The 15,720-nt window shown below is 34.3% G+C and overlaps 1 protein-coding gene across 2 annotated transcripts; it reads left to right on the top strand.

Annotated features, from left to right (window-relative positions):
- The first annotated feature begins 337 nt into the window (after positions 1-337).
- On the top strand, positions 338-13,823 carry LOC132632880 (signal peptide peptidase-like 4). Of its 2 annotated transcripts, XM_060349007.1 has the most exons (14): positions 338-624; positions 4,050-4,208; positions 4,319-4,430; positions 4,742-4,861; positions 5,075-5,226; positions 5,362-5,544; positions 6,636-6,670; positions 8,091-8,253; positions 10,262-10,315; positions 10,720-10,812; positions 10,930-11,072; positions 11,949-12,019; positions 12,201-12,284; positions 13,329-13,823. In XM_060349007.1, exons 1-14 carry the CDS (start codon positions 493-495, stop codon positions 13,433-13,435), a joined length of 1,608 nt encoding a protein of 535 aa, XP_060204990.1. In that variant the 5' UTR covers positions 338-492; the 3' UTR covers positions 13,436-13,823. The 2 variants fall into 2 exon arrangements, with proteins under 2 accessions (XP_060204990.1, XP_060204997.1); XM_060349014.1 differs by lacking the exon at positions 338-624 and having other exon boundaries at positions 4,070-4,208; positions 4,300-4,462.
- The last annotated feature ends 1,897 nt before the right edge of the window (positions 13,824-15,720 follow it).

Raw genomic sequence — 15,720 nt, 5'->3', positions numbered from 1 at the left:
TTCAAAAAAATAAAAAACTCTTCCACGCATGATCTCATCTTCAATTTTATTGTCATAAATAAAATTCACAAGAAAACAAATACACAGATCCAAGTGTAAGCTTCTTTAATTACTACAAGTACTATTTTCATAATAATAATAATAATAATTGCAACAGGAAACAGTCAACAAACTTGAAGAACGTGTCAGCAACTCGTTAATAGCGCGTGTGGGCAAAACAATAGATCTTAAGATTAAAATATGACTAAATCAACGAATAGAAGGCGGTCGTACTTGTCCTAAATAATCTGAACCCAAACAGTCCCTTATTTGACTAATTAAAAAAAGAAAATTGACTATCTTTCTTTCCTTCTTGCTTCCTTTTTCATACATATCTCTCCACTTCCTTTCATATTTAGTCACCAAAAATAAACAAACACTAAAAAAGAAGAAATTCATCCTTTGACTTTATTCTTCAAGATTGAGAATAAAAATTATAGTGATTTTGAGTTTATGGGGTTTAAAGGAGGAGTTTTTTTGTGTTGTTTTTGTTTAGTTTTATGTTCTTTGGTTAATGGAGGTGATATAGTTCATCATGATGATGTTGCTCCAAAGAGACCTGGTTGTAACAACAATTTTGTGCTGGTAATATCTCATTCTTTTAATTAACACCTTTTTCATTTTTAGATTTTGAAAGTTTGAGTCTTTCTTGATAAAAATGGTTCATTTCTCATTTTTGCTAGTGTATATGTTATATATGGATGTGTTTCTTGGTGTTGTTTTTTTTGTTTTTGAATTTTTTTGTTTGGTGAAGATTTTGTTAATGTGAATTAGTTCTGTTTGTATAAATGTAAATCTGGTTTGTGGTGATTGTTACTTGCTTATGATGATGGTATGGTTTGTCAACTTGTCTAATTTTCAATTTGAATTTTAAGGTTGATTTTGTAATAATGAAGTTTAGGTATTTGGTAATTATATAATAAAAAAAATACTACATTTCTGAATAATTTATTTTTTTGAGTAAACATTTTTGAACAATTTATTGTAAACTCCATTCTTAAGAATTTGAATCTAATAGTAATAGTATCAAACAGTTTGGCATAGAGGGGATACTATATCTCACTAGGTCTCTCTTCTTTTTGGTTCGGTTTCGTGATCAATGTCTACTTTTAATTGGTTTCTGTTAAAGCTTGGATTTTTCGATTGCTATTGTTCTGTGTTATAAATTGCTGTATTAGATTTTCAGCGGTTAGATCATGCTTGGCCTATTGTTATCTCGTTAATTGCTTTATTAAGGTGTTTATCCACGTTATTTCGTTAATTGCTTGTTTTGGGGTTTACCCGCGTTATTTTGTTAATTTCTTATTTTGGGGTTTATCCATGTTTTTTTGTTAATTGCTTATTTTGGGCTTTATCCGCGTCGCGTCTTGATGATTAATTTACTCCCAACCACCAAATTTCTACTTGACTTGTCCCGTGGAGTAGAGATTAATAAATGAAAGTTGGAATGATTTGTTATACTAGAGTTAAAGTTCATAGTAATATAGAGCTGATGACCTAAAATGAAACTAATAAATGTGTTCTCTCCCTATATACGTAATAAATGAGGTGGTTATACATTATACAATCATGGTATTAGAGAAGGCGGTCCTACATTCTTGTTTGACTGTCACTCATCAACAAAAAGATTTTTACATGCTTAGCCGATAGAAAAGAGGATTAGGCTGCGCGTGAGTGGACATGCTATAATCCTAAATCTATGCCTTAAGCTTTTAGATATGGTGGTCAAATAATTTGAGGGTAATTTTTGTAAAAATGAATTTTTACCTAATTGGTAATCATATAAAATGTACTATGTATCCGAACAATTTATTGTAAACCCATTCATAAGAATTTGAATCTAATGGTAGTAGTGCCAAACAGTTTGGGACAGAGGGAATACTATATCTTTCTAGGTCTCTCTTCTTTTTGGTTCGGTTTCGTGATCAATGACTGCATTTAATTAGTCTCTATGTTTTAGCTGAAATTATCCGTTAGCGGTTAACAGCTTGGATATTCCCAACGCTATTGTTATATGTTATTAATTGTTGTATTAGATTTTCATTGGATAGGGCATGGTTGCCGTGTTGTTATTTCGTTGATTGCTTGTTTTGGGGTTTATCCGCGTGTCACGTCTTGATTAATTAACTCCCAACCACCCCAATTTCTACTCCACACGGCACGTGGAGTAGAGATTTATAGTAGAGTTAGAACAAATTGAGTTCATAGTAATAGCTGATGTTGCAAACCTAAAATCAAACTAATAAATGTGCTCTCCCTATATACGTAATAAATTAGGTGGTCATACAACTTCACATGGTATTCGAGAAGGCAACGGTCCTACATTCTAGTTTGACCGTCACTTTTCAACAAAAATATTTTCACATGCTTAGCCCAAAAAAAGAGGATTAGGCCGCTCGTGAGGGGACATGCTATAATCCTAAAAATAAATAAATGAATAAGTCCAAATTCTATACCTTAGGCTTTTAGATGTGGTGGTCAAAAGCCCGAAGGGTAGCGGCTGTGGGTTCCCTTGTCATAAAAAAAAAAAAAAAGATGTGGTGGTCAAATGATTTGAGTGTAATTTTTGCATAGATGTTACATAGAGACTAAAAGTAATGTGAAACACTCTCCATGTCAAATTGGATTTCCACCTCTCTTTGTTGAGCCATCCATAATAATTGCAATTTTTCTTAAAAAGGAAAGCAATTATGCCCGAGGAAGTATTATGTAGACCAGATAGTACAGGGTACCTTCACTGTGCGGTGCTTTCTCAACCTCAAAAATTCCGAAAATTAAAATTGGCATCCACATGATTCACGTTTGACTTTAGTTGGTTCCGCATTTAGTAGTAGCAATATAAATATACTTATATTTTTGTGAATTTGTAATGGTTGTGCCAAGTTGAAAGTGAACCAATCAATTTGGATGGAGAGGCTATTAGTCTTTATTATTCCCTCTGTTTTGACATTTCAAGTTTATTGTCCCGTCCCAACCCCCCAACGGCCCAACCCCTACACCTTGACCAACCCCTGCCACCCCTGGAATCCCACTCCCTACCCCATCCCACCCCATAGTGTTTTGCTACATTACATGTAAACACTCTTAGGATAATTTTTCTTTTTTGCATACTTACCAAACACTAGAAAATAAGTAAGAAACTCACTTGTTTTCCAAGAAAACATTTTCCTTCATACCGAACACACCCTTAATCTTACTAACCCAACCATTTTAGGCAGTCCATTGTCTATGTACCAGCTTTTGGAACCTAGAACTTACAAAAGGAAAATATGAGTTCAAAAGTTTAAGTTGCATCTTTGGTTGATATGACTCTTTGGTGCATTTTCGTGTCCTTTTGAGTGAAGCATTCATCAGTTTGTGTTTCTGTCATTAGTTTACGAAAGTAAGGACTAAACCTTCCAAACAGAAAAGGCAGGGTCGATAGCTTAACTTCACCACCAGTTTGCTCCATGGCATCTGTTTATTAGGTCAAATAAAAGGACTTCCAAATGGATAGAACTGCAAATTTGCCATCCTCAGTAGTCTTTCTATTGATATATCATGTATAGAGCCCTGAACTTGATGGATTAGAAACTAATAGAAAGTAAAAAATTTACTTTTTGTCATGATAGTTGTTTATTTCCGTGTTCGTTTTCGGAACAGAGATAAATAATCCAGATTATATAGTTTGGTCATACATGTAGGGTGTGTTTGGTATGGAGGAAAACATTTTGCATCCAATTTTCCCATGTTTGGTTGGTCAAAATATTTTCACTAGGAAACAAGTTCCTTAAAATAAGAAAAATGACTTTCCTAGTGGAAGTAAGGAAAAAAAGTTCCATAAGTGGCATTCCAAGTTTGGTGCTATATTAGCAACTTGACAAAATTCCATGTTGTGGATGGTATAGAAGTTATGTTTTGTTGTTTGGCATTGTGTGAGCAGAATACTGCTCCGATGTACTTTGATTATCATTCTCAAACTTGGAACTTGTAACAGCACTCATCTCCTAAAGTAATGTTTCCTCAAATAGGTAAAAGTTCCAACATGGGTTAATGGGAGCGAAGTAACTCAGTTCGTTGGCATTGGGGCTCGATTTGGCCCCACATTGGAATCAAAGGAGAAGCGTGCTAATCAGACGAGGCTTGCCTTTGCAGACCCAGCAGACTGTTGTAGCAAACCTAGGAATAAGGTTGATCTCGCATTTATTTTGAAAAACATGATTCCTTTTATCAGAAACATCAACAAGGTTGTCATATATGTAGCGCAAACTCACCTTTTAGGTCTTCGATTGTGTGATAGCTCACCGGTGAGGCCATCCTGGTGCACCGAGGTAATTGCAGTTTCACCACAAAAGCAAAAGTTGCAGAAGCTGCTGGTGCTTCAGCAATCATCATTGTAAACAACCAAACAGGTTTTGCTGCTCTAATTTCAACATTTTCATCAGTAATTCTCTTCTTCTTTTCCTTGTTCTAATATGAATATAGGCTCTTAACTTGATATGTACTTGTGCAAACTGCTGTAAGCTGCATAGCAGTCATTATAAAATTTCAACCGACTGTGGTGCTTATGCTTGAACGTTCATTAAAATAGGCCCGATTTGGGGAAAAATGAATATCTAATATTTCCTTTTATTGTAATACAATCACCTTTCGAGTATCATTTTCTCGATATGCGCAGTCCAAGGGTTTAAATATGATTTTCTGTTCTCTTATTGCTCTATAGAGCTCTTCAAGATGGTTTGTGATCCCGATGAATCTGATGTGCACATCAGTATCCCTGCTGTGATGCTGCCACAAGATGCAGGAGCAAGCCTGATACAGTTTCTCGTGAACAGCTCTGCAGGTAGGCTTATTATATTTTATTTCTTGTTAGTACCTTTTTTTGGGGGGGTGGGGGGGGGGGGTGTGTGGAGGAGCGGCAAGGTAGACATCCATCTGCTTTTTAAAAAAAAAAAAACTTTTTCCTGCTAGCTGATCTTCACTGATAGCTATTGTGGAATCTATTCATGTGGATTTGTTCCTACAATTGTGACTTACAGACTTCCCTTCTGTTCAGTTTCTGTGCAGCTGTACTCTCCGAAACGTCCAGCGGTTGATGTAGCTGAAGTGTTTTTATGGCTTATGGCAGTTATTACCATAATATGTGCTTCTTATTGGTCTGCATGGAGTGCTAGAGAAGCCGCAATTGAGCAGGACAAGTTCTTAAAAGTAAGCCATAGTCATTCCTCAGTACCTTTCCCCACTCATTAGTGACCATCAATGCATTTCTTTTAAGATAGGCGAATGCTCATTGCAACTCTCCTTGACAATTTGGTTGAAATATGTTCTATCTTGCTCTGGTAGGATGGCTCAGATGATTATGATGGCAAGGAGGTGACTCATTCCAGTGGTGTACTGGACATCAACACGACATCAGCACTTCTTTTTGTGGTGGTTGCATCCTGCTTCTTGATTATGCTTTACAAATTGATGTCCTTCTGGTTTATTGAGGTTCTGGTGGTTCTGTTTTGCATCGGCGGCATTGAGGTATGTCATAGCTATTGAAGACAATCACTCGATTAATTAATAATGTGTTTTCTCTAACAGCTTGGGTTTTTAGATGAGATCGTCACGTAGTTCATCATGGTATAATCTTTGTCTGGGTTCAAGTATCCCTATCACTCCTTTATCAAAAAGAATTTTCACGTGCTAGGCCAAGAAAAAGAGTCAGACCCGCACGTGAGCGGGCATATTGAGGACTAATGAAGTAATTGATTAATAATGTACACTCTCTAAAATTTAAACTTTTAGATGAGATGTATCACACAGTTCAACAGTACTGAATGAGGAGCCCACACCCAAGGATACAATATTCTCCCTCTGTCCCAATTTGTGTCACACTCTTTCCTTTTAGTCAGTACAAAAAAGAATGACATCTTTCTATATTTAGTAATAATTTAACTTTAAGTTTCCCTTCTTACCTTTAATTGGATGAGTTATAGCCACACATATTTATGAGTTGTTTTGACCACAAGTTTCAAAAGTCTTTCCTTCATTCTTAAATTCCGTGTCTAGTCAAACACCTTCACATGAATTGGGACATAGGGAGTACTCCCTCCATTCCAAGATAAATGTATTTCCCACACCTCTTCTACGGTCCAAAATAAATGAATTTTACAAAGTCCAAATATGTATTAATTAATTGCTTTCAAAATTACCCTTCTCTCTAATGGTTTTTTCAACTCCCAACACTGACTATCTCTAGTTTTAAGAAAAGTGTGGGAAAAGTAAAAGGGTAATATTAACACATTACCCTTTAATTAATGCTATTAATTAACTTTCTTAAGGGGTGTGCCACACCCCAAAAATTCATTTATTTTGGAATGAAGGTAGTGTTATATTAGTTCAACTAATAAAGCTCTATAAAAGTAGCAATTAAGGACATTTTCATTTGTACTTCTTAATAACTTCCATCTGTAGGTGATTCAATATAGTTGTGCTGAAGCTAATAACTTGCAAGCATGGGATAGTTAAGCACAGGAAGTAGATGAATAAAATGAATGGAATAAAGATCATCTTGTCTCCACGTGACAACATATGAATTCCATGCTGACACTTTTTCCTCGTTGTGCTTGCAGGGTCTACAAACCTGTTTGGTGACCTTGTTATCATGGTATGTTTATTTTACTGATGTTACTAGTTGTTATCTTCTTAGTTACGGTATGTCAAACAGTTTGTTTGGCAAAATAGAGGAGGACGAAGAGGAAACGGATTGGTAGGAGAATTTTCAAGAAATTTATTACTGGAGTAGAATCGGGACCAAAATGAACTTTTCCCCCTTTTCTATTATTTGGGGTCTTGGGTGGTTGGCTGATTGCATACCCCTCGTTCCTCGTTTTATATTAACCATTGTAGTACGGAATCCCTCTCATTTAATGGATGCAGGTGCTCATTAGGTTTAAGTTTCCACTGTGGCACTTATTTTATTTGGAAATTTAGTACAGAAAGGACTAAGGAGGATCTAAAATTAGCTCTTTCAGTCTTAATTCAAACCTTAGCATTTCAAAAATCTTTTTTCAATCCTGACATTTTTGGACTTAACTTAACCAAATATATTATTCCCCCAATCTTAACCAAATATATTATTCCCCTGATCCTAATTTATGTGAAGGTGTTTGACTAGTTACAGAGTTTAAGAAAGAAAGACTTTGACACTTGTGGTTTAAAACCTAAGTTGCTCGAACTCTCCAAAATTGTTGCCGCACCCGTGTCGGACCTCCAAAAATGCACTACTTTTGGAGGATCCGACACTCACCCATCGACATTTTTGAAGAGTCCGAGTAACAGTTTAAAACATCCCATAGATATTTATGTGGCTACAAAATCATGTCAATAAGGGCAACCTGGGAAGTTCAAAGTTTAACCATTTCTAAGAATAGAAAGGTATCATTATTTTTGGGACAGAATAAAATGGAAAGTGTGTCACAGAAAATAGGGCAGAAAAAACAAACAGTACAACAACAACAACAACAACAACAACATACCCAGTATAATCCCACCAGGTAGGGAGGGTAGAGTGTACGCAGACTTTACCCCTACCTAGTTAAGGTAGAGAGGCCGTTTCCGATAGACCCTCGGCGCAAGAAAAATCAAACAGTACACTTAGTAAACAAGATATGGTGATTTAGCAGACTACTGAGAAGGGACTGTTTTGTGACACTTTTGTATTTCAGAAGATTGAAAAGGTATATAAAGTCTTAATAAAAGATAAATTCGTTCTCCTTGAAGTGAAAAGTGCCTAATCTGTTTAGGACAGGTGGCCCCTTTAAAAATTGAGAGGAGCTTCCTCTGCTATATATAAATTAATTGGCTTCAAGTAGATGTAGGCTTTTGAGGAAGGCAAAAATATTCCCCTAAAGAAGAAATAGCATGATATCGTTTTCGCAGTAGGGTACTTCAAAATTGTTGAATCGGTGATTGTGACTAGGTTTCTATTAGTTTATTATTATTGAAACAAGGTGTAAATTTTACTTACCATAATGTTATTTCATTAGTTGATTCTCAGACATCTGGCTAATGGTTATTATTTATAGTTTCAGATGGTTTGAACATGCTCAAGAATCGTTTATTAAAGTTCCACTTCTGGGGCCCGTTTCATATCTTACTCTGGCAATTTCTCCGTTCTGCTTAATTTTCGCTGTTTTGTGGGCGGTTTTCCGTCGTGTCTCCTTTGCTTGGATAGGTCAAGACATACTCGTAAGAACTATTATCTAGTTCCCTTGTCAATTTTTTGTCTTCATCTGTAAATCCAACTGTCTACCTTCATATTGACATTTCATTATGGTGATATATACTTATTCGGTAAGGAATAAACTCCTTTTTATGTACTTCAAAAGAAAAAGAAGTTGTTTGTGTGAACTCATGATATGTTTGAAAAAGAGTAGACATGTATGTAAGAATATTTATTGTGACAAATAAGGGGTAACCTGCTCCTGTTCTATTATCGAAATATGGGTAAAAATCTTAGCACTTATATTGACGTTCCTCTGTTCTTGGGTACCTTTTCATCTCTCTTTTTATAAAAAATCATTGTAACTTTCTTTCCCTTGGAACTACTATACTTCTGCTGAGGTATCATGTTTTCTGCAAAAGTGAAATTAACTATATCTGTAAGAGAGTCCTTATTTTGTGTTTATGTGGAGAGATCGGGGGGTGTGCTAGGCATCTATTCCCTGTTGGAGTTCAGCTTCTATTTTTTCTTTTTCTTGGCTTGCATGATCACAAAAGACCAAAAATAATTATCATTTTGCTTTTTTATATTTATAGCAAAAATATAAACTGTTAAAAAAGAGGCTGAAAAACATTTAGTATTTGTTAGGTGTTTGGACAATATATGAGTTGAAGTTGAAAAACAAAACAGAGAGTATTTATAGTTGAAGTTGACAAAACGTTTGTGGAATTTGAAATTGTCTTTGGGCATGAGCTTCACTTGGAAAAAGAGTTTGTAGAAGTTGAAGATTTTGTAAGTGGAATCCAGTTTTTCTAACTTGAATACCTTCAGATCAATATTTAAATCACTTTGAAGTTCAAAATTGATTTCGGTATTGACAAATACTCCCTCTGGTTCAATTTATATGTCTTACTTTCCTTTTTAGTCTCTTTCAAAAAGAATTCCACTTTCTATATTAGTAACTTATAAAATTTCAACATCCCACATGGCATGTCTAAGATCACAAGATTCAAAAGGCATTTTTGGTACATTATACGCATCTTTAGTTTAAAGACCACAAGATTCAAAAGTTCCCTTAAACTTTATGCCCAGCCAAACTAAGACACAATATGAAATCGAGGGAGTAGTATATATGCCGAAACAGACCGTTAGACCCAAGGAGAGCTCCAAATCCTCCCTCTCTCCACCACCCTGAAAGAAAAAGAGAGTTTAAGCAAAAAACCTCTCATGACAGTGAATTGTGTAGCTGTATTCATGTTCTTATTAATATTGTGTGTCTTTGTTCATGCTCATATAGTATTGGCTTGAGATTAGACTAAGGAGATCTCTCAACCCTCCCCCTATCCCCTAACACCCTGAAGGGTAAAAAAAAAGGGGAAGAAAAGCAAAAGTCTCTGACGACAGTAAATTGTGAAGCTGAATTCATGTTCATATTAATGGGTGCTTCAAAAGAGTGGTTGGTTCTTCATATGTGGGGTGGGGGGGGGGGGGGGGGGGGGGAGAACCACTTATTGTTGCATTGCTAGTTCAAAATTAGATTGAAGCACAATATGAGATATGTCCGGAATCAAGTGGGTAATGCCAAGAATCATTAGGTGGAGGAAGAACAGGCGGAGGAAAGCATGGGAGGTGATCTTCTTTGTGCTCATGTGAACAGTTTGGAAGGAGAAAAATAAAAGAGCATTTGAGGGAGTTAAAAGTTCTTATGTAAATATAAGGGGAATCATTTTTGTCTTATGTTCACTGTGGAGTACACATGATACTTCAATGTGACAAGGTTTTGGATGTTGTTTGTAAAACATGTTTCCATGTAACTTTTCATTTTTTGTATATACCTTGTATACGTGTGGTGTATATCTTACTCCGCCTTTTGGCTAAGATGAAGTGTAGTCGTGTTCTTGTCGGTTTAACATTGTATATGTGGTATGTCTCTTCTATTAACGAATGATTTACCTTTATCAATGCAAAATATGACTCAAAGAGCGTGATGATCTTATACTCTTTTTTTTATTTTTATTTTTATTTTTTAACTAGGGTATTGCATTGATCATCACCGTTCTTCAGATCATACGAGTTCCCAATCTCAAGGTAAATCAATTCATCGTGCTGCATTTGGGTGGAGTTTGTTATGTAATTGTTTCTGCTATTTTAGATCACAAGCAAATCATTTTTTGACAGAACCTTCTGCCCTTGGTGCTTCTAACTTTGGATTAGCAATTCCTTAATGTGGCGCCCCTAATTTTATTCGTCAACTAATGAGTAGATAATTACTCCTCAACAAGCTAAATTTTACTGACAATACCTTGCAAACATCATGTAACTAAGCAAATTGCAACAATTAAGCACAGTAGGTACTAAATAGTATGTTTTAGAAACCTATTTTCTGGTGATTACTTTTACGTCTTCTTTAAACTCAAACTGTGGGACTTTAACAGGAACTGTCAGTGAAACCATTAAAGGAGATTAATTATTCTTTTCTTTGACATTATCAGGTGGGAACAGTTCTTCTCACTTGTGCATTCTTCTATGACATTTTTTGGGTATTTGTTTCCAAATGGTTGTTCCACAAGAGTGTGATGATAGAGGTAAGCTCAGGCTTGTTTGTTTTGTCTCTACTTTAGGTTTACTTGGGTACTTTTGCCTCTGCCTGTCACACAAAGGTGTTGGTGTTGACAAAGGAAAATTTGTTGTTTTCGGTGCAGGTTGCACGTGGTGATAATAGTGGAGAAGAGGGAATTCCCATGTTACTGAAAATCCCACGGATGTTTGATCCCTGGGGCGGCTACAGCATCATTGGGTTTGGCGACATAATTTTACCAGGATTGGTAGTAGCATTTTCATTAAGGTTTGACCAGTAGCTAAATGAGACTTGTGTTTTATCCATGAATATGGTTCCACGGAGCCCCAAGTATCTAATACTCCCTTTGTTGCAATTTATTTGTCTTAGTTTGACTGGGCACGGAGTTTAACAAAGTAAAGATTTTTTTAATCTTGTGGTATTAAACTAAAAATATGTATAATGCACCAAAAAATGCCCTTTAAGCGTATGGTCTTAAACATGCTATGTGGGATATTGAAATTAAAGAATTTCCAAAGAGGCATTCTTTTTGAAACATACTAAAAAGAAAAGTAAGACAAACAGATTGAAATGGAGAGAGTCACAATTGGTGGAAAGTTGTAAGCCCGACTGGTGCCGCTAGGGGCTATATGTTATGGTTGCTTAAAGCTTCCATGTTAGAGGACTTATACTGGTACTCTCAACATCCCAATTGATGTGGCACACTTTCCTTTTTAGTCTGTCCCAAAAAGAATATCATCTTTCTATAATTAGAAACAACTTAACTTTAAAATACCCCTTTTACCCTTAATGAGATGATTTATAACCACACAAATGTCTAAGGTCTGTTTTAAACCACAAATTTCAAAAGTTTTACTTTCTTTCTTAAACTTTGTGCCTAGTCAAATAGTGCCACATAAAATGGGACGGAGGGAGTAATAAATTATAGAAAATGCTGTACCAAATTTCTTGTTTGGGACTGAGTCGTAGTAGTAATTGTTGTTGCTGTTGTTGTACCAAAGTCGGGGGTTGTGTACTTAGCAATTAAAAAAAAGGTTGATGCATCATTGATTAATGCTGCATGCTTACAACTTGAAATATAAAGGCAGTCAAAAGCTTGTTAACACTCTTTGGTTATTTATTACATTATGCTCTTTGTTGCAGATATGACTGGCTGTGCAATAAGAGTCTTCGAGCTGGTTATTTTCTGTGGACTATGACTGCTTATGGTTTAGGTATAACTTCTGCATAGAAAAATGTGCTTTGATTTGATTTGATCACTTGTCATAATACTCTTCTTATGACTAAGTTTGATTTGATCACTTGTCATAATACTCAAGTTTATACCATCTTCTCTTTGTTAATACATATCATATCAGTTTGTGTTTTCATTTGACTTTTATTTTCTTTGTACAGGTTTATTTGTAACATATGTGGCTCTGAACTTAATGGATGGTCGTGGTCAACCTGCTTTGCTATATATAGTTCCTTTCACACTAGGTATGTTACAGGAAGCATAAAAAGGCATTCTTACGGTCATAAAAATTATAATGGAGCAGCCAATAATTGGTTTGATAGTGAAGGCGGAGTCTACACTACATATTCACTGTGATTCCGCAGGAAAGAGGAAATTAGCTAATTAGGCATTGAGTCTTATGTCCACATAGAGAGCAATTTCGAAGCTGTTATATACATGGCTCCGAAGATGTAATCAGGAGCACCACACCCAGTCTTGTGGCCTAGTTGTCAATCAAGTGGGTGGAAACTCTGAAGAACAAGGTTCAAATCCCAGCAGAGATATTATTAGAAAAAAAAAGATATAATCAGGCGTACGCAACATCAACTTGAACTTTGATTTAGTGGTGTCATAGTGCAGTGTGGATAGTGTTGAACTGTTAAGTATGAGTAGTGTTGACTAATTGCAAAATGAGTGGACGTTAGTCAGCAAAAGAGAAAATTTACAGATCTGATATGAATGAATAGGTTGACATCATTTTTCTTCCTTTTTTTGGTAAATTTTTGGGCAAGGGGGTCAGAGGTGGAGGCTTTTGTCAAATGAGAGATGATAGTGGTAGGATTTGATTAGGGTGTTGATAAGTCCTCATTCTTCCTCTTGTTGCGGTAATGTTAACCTAATTTCTTCCTCGTGAACTATGAATCTAGAGTACACAGGCCTAAGGTTCCTCCCCTTTTCTATGTATTGACCTTTTAGTTACCAATATCTAGGTAGCTACGCAACCCCCCACACCCACACACACACACCACAAGGCGTGGATTTTAAAACAAATACACAGAAATATACTCATCCCAGAGCGAGTCTTTATAGCAGAAACAGGAAGAAATGAAAATATGCCGGTTTTGGAATATAAGGTAGACTGTAGGCATAATTTTTCCCCGTCGATGTGCTTACATGCCTTGCCTTCACAAGGGTATTAAAGCTGAAGGCTGCCTTATTATAACAGCTGTTCTAAACATTAAAATCTCGATCTTTTCATATTTAGTTTGTGGTGTGATTACGCTGAGCTCTATTATTGTTAACTCCAGGCACATTTTTGATGTTGAGTGCGAAAAGAGGGGAGCTGAAGCATCTATGGACAAGAGGAGAACCATATAGGCCTTGTCCGCATATCCAGCTACAACCGGCCGAGTAATTTGACGTTGTACTCTCTCCGTAATCACATATAGCTCTGATTTGTCATATTACAAAGTTAGGGTACATATGTTAGTAATCTGAAAGAGGTTAGAGTTCTCAAAGTCATAGGTTTACTTAGGTTTCTCCCCGACCTCCCTGCCCGAACGCTGAGTATGTTGCTGTTAATGACTGACAAGCGAAGGTGAAAATAGAGCATGTAGTTTACCAGTTATGCGTTTGACTAGAGTTGCAACAAAGTTTTGAGTTTAACTTCTATACACTGATAAGTAACTGTTAATGTAAAGTGGAATTAGTAATCTGGAAAATAAGACAGGTCATAGTTATAACAGTGTAAAAGTTGTTAACGTTGTCAGTGTATACAAGTTAAATCCTAAAAGAGTTATACAGCTCGTGCAGTTTATAAGGCCTTCATGTGTAGCTGTAAAATCCCTCATTATATGGGAGTCCGGAGCCAAAATGGCATATTTTTACAGCAATTAGACCAAAATAGGCTGTCTTTTTTTTTTATACCCAAATGGGTATTTCGTTGATCATTCAACGAAATACCCCAGTTACTGTTCATAGCAGCAACTCTTTTTTTTTTTTTTTTGCTATTTCGTGGATTGTTCCACGAAATAGCTTTTTTTTTAATTTTTTTTTGCATTTCGTGGAACAATCCACGAAATAGCTTCTTTTTTTTTTTTTTTTTAATTTCGTGAAAAAAATGATTTTTTTTTTACATATCATGACACAATCCACGAAATAGATGTTTTTTTATTTTATTTCGTGAATAAAAAAAGAAATAGGAAATTATAATTTTTTTTTTGTTTTTGCATTTCGTGTATTAAAAAACGAAATAGGATAAATTTTTTTCTAATTTCGTTCGTATAAAAAGGAAATTGATTTGTTTTTTTTATTTTTTTTGCATTTCGTAATCTAATGAACGAAATAGGTTTTTTTTTTTTTTTTGTATTTAGTGAATAAAAAAACGAAATAGGAAATTATATACATATATATATATATTTTGCATTTCGTGTATTAAAAAACGAAATAGGAAAATAAAAAATAGGAATATATATATATATTTCATTCATGTACCAATGAAATAGGATGAGTATATATATATTTTTGTGTTTCATTTATAAAAACATTTATATATTCACGAAATAAAAAAAAATCTTATTTCGTTTTTTAATAAACGAAAAAAAAAATAGTTGTAAAGTCAAGACATAACTTTATTTTAAATATAAATATAATTCTAAAAAATATAGGGAGAAAAACTAGTTGTAAAGTCGTCAAACTTTAGATGGTCATAACTTTGCGCTCGGACGTCTGATTTACGCGATTTTTTTTTTGATTTTGGGTATTTTTCCGAGATCTATGCACACAAACCGCCGTAAGGCGGTTTGGTCGAGCCGATTTTTAAAAAAACGCCTTTTATCACATTCAATTTCAATTTTTCCCCAAATTGGCATGAAATTTTCAGTTTTATTTACTTATAGGATGATGATACGCAATAGATTTCAACGTAAAAATCCAGGGATAATGTATCTGTGAATGTCAATTTCACTTCTGCGGTTTCAATTTTTGAAAATAAAGCTGACTAATTTTCTCGATATATAAAGTTGACTAAAATAACCTTACAGTTAAACACTAAGTTTTTTGAAAAATATATTTAAAAAAAATTAAAAAATGGCTTTTAATCAATTTGGAATATATATATATATATATATATATATAAGATCAATTTCAAAAATATATAAAAAAACTGTTTTTTTTTATATTTCGTGGATTGTTCCACGAAATGCAAAATAAAAAATAAAAAAAAACAGTTTTAAATTAAAAAATAAAACAGTTTCGTTAATATAAATAAAACTGTTTTTTTTTTTTTTTTTTTTTTTTGCATTTCGTGGAACAATCCACGAAATATGTTTTTTTTTTTTATTTTTTTATTTTGCATTTCGTGGAACAATCCACGAAATATTTCATTGGTACATGAATGAAATATATATATATATATATTCCTATTTCATTTTTATATAAACGAAATGAAAATAAAATTATTTTCCTATTTCGTTTTTTAATACACGAAATGCAAAATATATATATATATATGTATATAATTTCCTATTTCGTTTTTTTATTCACTAAATACAAAAAAAAAAAAACCTATTTCGTTCATTAGATTACGAAATGCAAAAAAAATAAAAAAACAAATCAATTTCCTTCATTAATACACGAAATAATATATATATATATATATATATATATATATATATATATATATATATATATATATATTTT

This window comes from Lycium barbarum, chromosome 1 (assembly GCF_019175385.1).
Source record: "Lycium barbarum isolate Lr01 chromosome 1, ASM1917538v2, whole genome shotgun sequence".
Taxonomy (NCBI): domain Eukaryota; kingdom Viridiplantae; phylum Streptophyta; class Magnoliopsida; order Solanales; family Solanaceae; genus Lycium; species Lycium barbarum.
This window is presented reverse-complemented; position numbering and strand designations above follow the sequence as displayed.

Excerpts from the sequence above, each read along its gene's own strand:
- LOC132632880 (XM_060349007.1), top strand. The coding sequence starts at position 493 with ATGGGGTTTAAAGGAGGAGTTTTTTTGTGTTGTTTTTGTTTAGTTTTA. Across the intron at positions 4,431-4,741 it reads CATTGTAAACAACCAAACAG|AGCTCTTCAAGATGGTTTGT; the intron begins GTTTTGCTGCTC and ends ATTGCTCTATAG. Across the intron at positions 12,285-13,328 it reads TATAGTTCCTTTCACACTAG|GCACATTTTTGATGTTGAGT; the intron begins GTATGTTACAGG and ends TGTTAACTCCAG.